The 6,322-nt window shown below is 33.9% G+C and overlaps 1 protein-coding gene across 1 annotated transcript; it reads left to right on the top strand.

Moving 5' to 3' along the window:
* The first annotated feature begins 3,767 nt into the window (after positions 1-3,767).
* Positions 3,768-5,896, top strand: LOC113766574 (UDP-glycosyltransferase 74E2-like). Its single transcript, XM_027310749.1, has 2 exons — positions 3,768-4,418; positions 5,171-5,896. The coding sequence occupies exons 1-2, from the start codon at positions 3,768-3,770 to the stop codon at positions 5,894-5,896; spliced, it is 1,377 nt and encodes a 458-aa protein (XP_027166550.1).
* The last annotated feature ends 426 nt before the right edge of the window (positions 5,897-6,322 follow it).

Below are 6,322 nucleotides of genomic sequence, written 5' to 3'. Positions count from 1 at the left end.
CCAACACTAAAACTAATAATGAAGATTAAAATCTTCAAAATCTTCCTTCAAAAATTGCCTTGAATTCGACTCGGACTTGGAAATCGGTTCCGAATGTGCCACCATCAAATTAATTGGAAAATTGTCCATTTTTGTCACGTTTTGCTCCTTTCCTACAATTAGCACCATTAACCAAATATAAGTAGAATCTATCAATTAAAATAATATTTGGCTAAAATCAAGGGAAAAATAATTATAAATTTAGCAACAAATTATGACCTATCAAAAGTGCCCTTTGTGAGATGATTATTACATTCGCAAATGGTACTTATGTGTTATTAGTGACAGTTTCACCCTTTTAACTACCATTTTAACTACCCATTTAGTACATTGGTAAGACAGAAAGGAAGTGGGGTAAATTGGGGTAAAGCCATCCGATTGAATTAAATGTGTTTAAGACAATATTAATGGGCCAAAGTAGAAGAACCATTTGAAAACTATTTGTGAATTGTAACCATAGGAAGTTTTGTACTCTTCATCGTTAAAGTTCAAGAAACATTAATTGAGTTCTTCCAACAAAACACACTCATTTGAACTAGTGATTGCAGCATGTTGAATAGCTCATTAAAGTGTGGGCGATTAAGAATCATTTGAGTTCAATGTTACAACTGTAACCGAAAACCCCCTATCTTCCCCACCATCTATAGATTAGTTTCTATGTTTCTATTTCACACCATTAGAGTTAGATTTGTAGAGGTATGCTCATTTTCACTCGTGCTTCTCGCTTTGTGAACTGTATAGCTTTGTTTGCACAATAAAATTCCTGAATTAGCTTTTGTCATAACTATTGCTAATGGATGAAGTGTGGGCAAATTTTCTTGTTAGATTGCATTTTGTTCCTCAAGGTACAAGGTAATTGTGTATTTTCACTTGATGCATGTAATCTATTGTTTAAATTGATTACAAATTTATTGCATTGATTACAACTATGTGGTGTCTTTAACAAGTGTGTAGATGGTTGATCAAATTTTAGAACTATATTATAGGCGATGCAATTTTTTATTTCAATAGTTAAGTGCATGAGTTGGTGTGTGTGGATTGAAATTGCTATTTGAATAGACAAGTCTCTATATTCATATGATATGTTATTTTCTTATTGAATTTAGTTGAACTCATGAAACATAAGTCTTCAGAAGTAATAACAAAACCAAGCTCTATTCCAGAAGCTCCGACCACAATTACTAAAACTCAAAACTCTGCAAAAGGCGCTCAACCACCAACCAAGAAGCACCATACCTAGAGAAGCAGAAATCTAACCGTATCCTTTTTCATTCCTATATCACGTACTCTTCAATAGAGATGATTGCGAGACTGCTACCTCAGCTATTTACCTACTTACATTTCAGGACTACTACTTTATTTATCTATCTATGTGAATAATGTGAGGTTGAATAGTAGAATTATTCAGCATCAACCTTCAATTTTAACTACAACTATGTCTATTATCCCTTCACTATGGTTGCATAAACTTTTATAATTCTCTCAACTGATTATCTACTATAATAGTATGCAATATTTTATCTACACATGATATGAAATTTTTGACTACCATTAATAGTATGCCTTGCCTAATTGTCCAACATTACCAAATTATTTAACAACACCACAGGTATAAATTGCCATGCTTTGAATGGGTCTTCTCCCTAGTAATTAGAATAATAAAAACTAAGATCACAATAATGTTTATACTTACATTCCAAAGTACCAAGACTCATGGTACTTTTTATATAGTAATGATAATGTTAATGGTAATACTAATCTTCGTTTTTGACATTAAGCACTACAAAGTTGATCATGATTATAGTTAATTGTAGGACATTAAAAATTAGAGTTTGGTCTGGGGGCTAATCAGCCTAATCAATGATTTTAGTTAGGCCAATAGATAATGCAAGCTCACTTTCCTGAGTAGGTTGAAATGCACCTAATCAAAGAATTTTCCATGTGTACAAACTCATAGTACGCCCCAAAATATAAAAATGTTAACAAGCTTGTCGGTTTTGTACATGTATTCGCAACAAACTGAAGCATCTGACTTAATTTGTCTAGATTCCCGACTCTTAGCATTGTTACTCGTGAAACAGCACTTTGGCCGAAACCATGGTCACGTCAACGGGTGGAAGCCCACAGTAGGCAGAAGCAAATGCGGGAGGCCAACTGTGTTCTCCGGGGTTGGCACGGGAGAAAGTCAGGTTGTGCGTGGATAAAATAATGCAATACATTTTAAAATCACAATAAAAACCTTTTAAAAATTTGTTCATCATCTAATGCCCAGTACTTGAAAATATTTTGTGAACACTCCCGCCGAGATGTGGGTCCCAATGAAAGGGAAAGAGCAAAAATGTTAATGTCAAAGAAACGTGGAAAAAGAAGGCACAGAAATGTAGGCGAGATTGTTGTAACGGAAAATGGCTGAAATTTTCAACATTAGTTAGTGAATGTATATATCAAAGCAAATATTATGGTAGGTTTTCTTTTTTAATTGAGTTTGATATTTGAAATAATTGAATCATAAATATAAAAGGAAGAGTTGAAAACTTAGACATGATTAAACTAAAGGGAGATGTGGAATTTTGGTCCCCCAATATTTGGTCTATGAGTTAAACTAGTCCCTGATATTTCAACCAAAATAAATATGGTCCCAAAAGTTTTGACAACTAATAGAAAAGTAGAATATCTAATGGTCAAAATCAAATTAGAATTAGTCAAAAGTTTTGATTTTGTATTTTTTGGTCCCTAATATTTGAAAATTTGTTCAATATGGTCCCTTATGTTTTAAATAATTATATTTCAAATGAAATAAAATGTGAATTAGATTAATTGCATAAAAAAATGTGTTCTCAAATCTCTTAAAAATCCTTAAAGTACTCCACATTGTCAAAATACTATCATTTAACCTAAAGAGCATCTCTTCGTTAAATTAATTACAAACAAATGACAACACATGAATCATCTATAAAAGAAAAATTAGTGGGAAAAAGAGAATTTAAATTTGAGTATGTTGTAACTTTAATTTTAAACAATATAACACAAATTGTTGCATGACTTGTGGATCTAAGTTTCAATCAGCTATGGTTAGGCATTGTGATTGCATTAACAAGTAAGGTGATTACCAATATGAATGACTCATGTGAATTTTAAAAATATTTCTTGCTATTTCTTCTTGTCTTTCCTTCATATTAAATCAAATATTTCAATAACACAATTTAATGTATTTATATTTACGTTCATCTAACATTGATAATTTTATTGAATAATTTAAACAATTATAAAATCTTTATTTCAATTGAAACTTAATTGACAACTGGTTGAAATACCAAAAAAAAAAGAAAACAAAAAATATTATTCAATCAACTCAACGACATATAGTTGTTGATATTATAATAGAATATTTAATTAACTGTTTTCATTTATCAAATATAAGTATTGGGCATTACATGATGAACAAATTTTGAAGAGGGCGTTTGTTGTGATTTCAAAATGCATTGCATTATTTCATCCACGCACAACCAGCTTTCTCCTGTACCCACTGCATCTTTTTGCTGTCCGTCTTTGTGCGTCCCTACAGAACACAGTGGGCCTCCTTGCATTGCCTTTTGCTAAAAAATCATTAAAAATGTTTTTGGCCAGGCATTAAAATATCGGTTGGAGAAATTGAAGGCAAAGACACTTTTTGGAACTCCAACCTCAAATTCTTTATAAAACCCAAGAAGGAACAGAACAGGGAACACATGGATGAAATTGGATGTAGAATTCATGTTCTGGCCATCCCATCCCCACTCCAAGGCCACCTCAATCCGATGCTGCAACTATGCAAGCGTTTAACCTCAAAGGGTGTTAGAATCACGCTAGTCACAAGCACCTCAGCACGTTTATCGGTGCAAAATCAGTTTGAATCGATCCAGATCGAGTATATTCTAGACGATGATAACATTGAAGCTGAGGGATCAAAATATTCAGAGAAAACTACTGCCTTCTTGAAACGGTTTAATACCGCAGTTTCAGACAATTTGGCCAAGCTAGTCAAGGAAAAGGCGAGTTCTGGTCATCCTGTGAAAACAGTTCTGTATGATTCAATGATGCCATGGATTTTGGAGATAGTGCAGGGACAACTAGGCCTTAAAGGGGCTGCGTTTTTCACTCAGGCTTGCGCTGTTTGCGCAATATTCAACCATATTCATCGAGGAACGTTGAAAGTTCCTCTAGAGACATCTACCATATTGCTTCCTTCAATGCCACAACTGCAGTCGAATGATCTGCCGTCTTTTGTTTATAACCCTAGTCCATACCCGGGTCATTTGGATGTTGTCCTCAGTCAGAATATAAACCTGGAGAAATCAGATTGGCTCTTGTTCAACTCTTTTGACAAGCTAGAAAATGAGGTAGAGTTCTCATTCTATAAAATAATTGGAATTTGGAAGTTCACCCATTAGCAGCATTTTATTTGACGCTGTTTAAATTAAATTACATATTGGCAATACTTTTTGAATCATTGTTAGTGTCAGTTAAGTTCATCCTTGGAATTTGATCATTGGTAGACCATAAGATCTGTTTATTTTGTTCATAGCATACATCACATTGTACAATTTCTAGTTAGTTATTGCTAATAAAAAAATAAAGTTAATAAATTAAGAAACAAACGACTTATATCAACTGTTTTGAAAATCAGACCGGACCAAACCAGATGGTTTGAATGGCTAAACCGCAAACCCATATTGGCACTGGTTAGGTTTTCTATTAAACTAGAAAAGGTAAGTGAACTGGTCAATTCGGATCAAGAAATGGTTAAACCAGTCAAAACTAGATGGTTGAACTAGTTTCCTCCTTTTTTTAATTTTATATATTTTGATGTTATCCAAATTACTTAGTATTTAAAATAATAAAAAAATAATTAGATGTTTAACCCAGGATTGAACAGGGTCCTCATTCGGAGCCCTCACAGATCCGAGCTTAAAAGCATAGCTCATATTAGGTAAGTCTACATGTTAATCTTTCATACATTTCAATACAATAGGCATAGATAATCTTTTCATAAATTCATGCTTCAATTTTCTTAATTGTCTTTTGGGGTCGGGACCTGATTAAATTTTGCTGATTGGGAAATATTACAATCTTTTTGGTTAATCTCAACTAGGTAGTGACCTGGTTGACAGAACGGTATCCAATCAAGACCATAGGCCCTTGTACTCCATCAATGTACACTGACAAGCGATTGAAAGATGACAAAGATTACACCATCAATTTCTTCGCACCAGATTCAGGAGCTTGCCTAAAATGGCTTGACACCAAGGAAACAGGCTCAGTTGTTTATGTATCCTTCGGTAGTGTCTCGGACCTTGGAGAAAATCAAATGCAGGAAATAGCATGCGGCCTGATGAATAGCAACTGCAACTTCTTATGGGTAGTTCGACCTTCTGAAGAGAGCAAAATTCCTAGAGATTTCATGTCCGAGGCACAAGAAAGAGGTCTAATCGTGAATTGGTGCCCTCAAATAAAGGTTTTGTCACACAGGGCAGTGGGTTGCTTCATGAGTCATTGTGGTTGGAATTCAACAATTGAAGCATTGAGCTTGGGTGTGCCAATGGTGACCATGCCAGTGTGGGTTGATCAACCTACAAATTCTAAGTATATTGTGGATGTATGGAAGGTAGGATTGCGAGTTAAGGCGAGTGAGGAAAGGGAAATGGTAACAAGAGAAGAAGTAGAAGGAACTATAAGAGAAGTTATGCATGGGGAGAAGGCAAGTGAGCTTAGAAACAATGCTTTGAGGTGGAAGGAGTTGGCTAAGGAGGCAATTAGTGAAGGAGGAAGCTCAGACAAACACATTGAAGAATTTGTTTCCAGTCTTGAAAGCATTTAGTTATATTAATATCCAATTTTCTTCACACATCTTTCAAATTTTAATGATCTGTTCTTAATTTGAGATTGCAAATAACAGTCAACGTATGCATAGATTATCCTAAGTGACACTTCAATTAGTATTTACCTATCCATAGAACTACTAACGTAACTTTAATTTAGAACCTAAAATTCTCGGGACCTAAACCTTGGGCTGACACACAATTTACAACCTTAGAAGCAATAGTCATACCAAATTCCTTTCAAATTCTTGATTTTTTATTTTCTCAAAACATTTTAGTAGGAAAATTCATGCAGTGAAAGTAGCATTATAATTTTACAAATAATAGATAATAATAAAGGCATAAGAGGAAACAAAATATTCTGTTTTAAGTCACTAATTTCCCTCAACTACAAACTTGGGACTCCAAATCTTTAAATAGAAAAA

Source organism: Coffea eugenioides, chromosome 3 (assembly GCF_003713205.1).
Source record: "Coffea eugenioides isolate CCC68of chromosome 3, Ceug_1.0, whole genome shotgun sequence".
Lineage (NCBI taxonomy): Eukaryota > Viridiplantae > Streptophyta > Magnoliopsida > Gentianales > Rubiaceae > Coffea > Coffea eugenioides.
Note: the sequence above shows the minus strand (reverse complement) of the source record. Positions and strands in the feature narration are given on the sequence as shown.

Coding starts and splice junctions, on each gene's coding strand:
- LOC113766574 (XM_027310749.1), top strand. CDS start 3,768: ATGGATGAAATTGGATGTAGAATTCATGTTCTGGCCATCCCATCCCCA. Junction 4,419..5,170: donor TTGACAAGCTAGAAAATGAG/GTAGAGTTCTCA, acceptor AATCTCAACTAG/GTAGTGACCTGGTTGACAGA.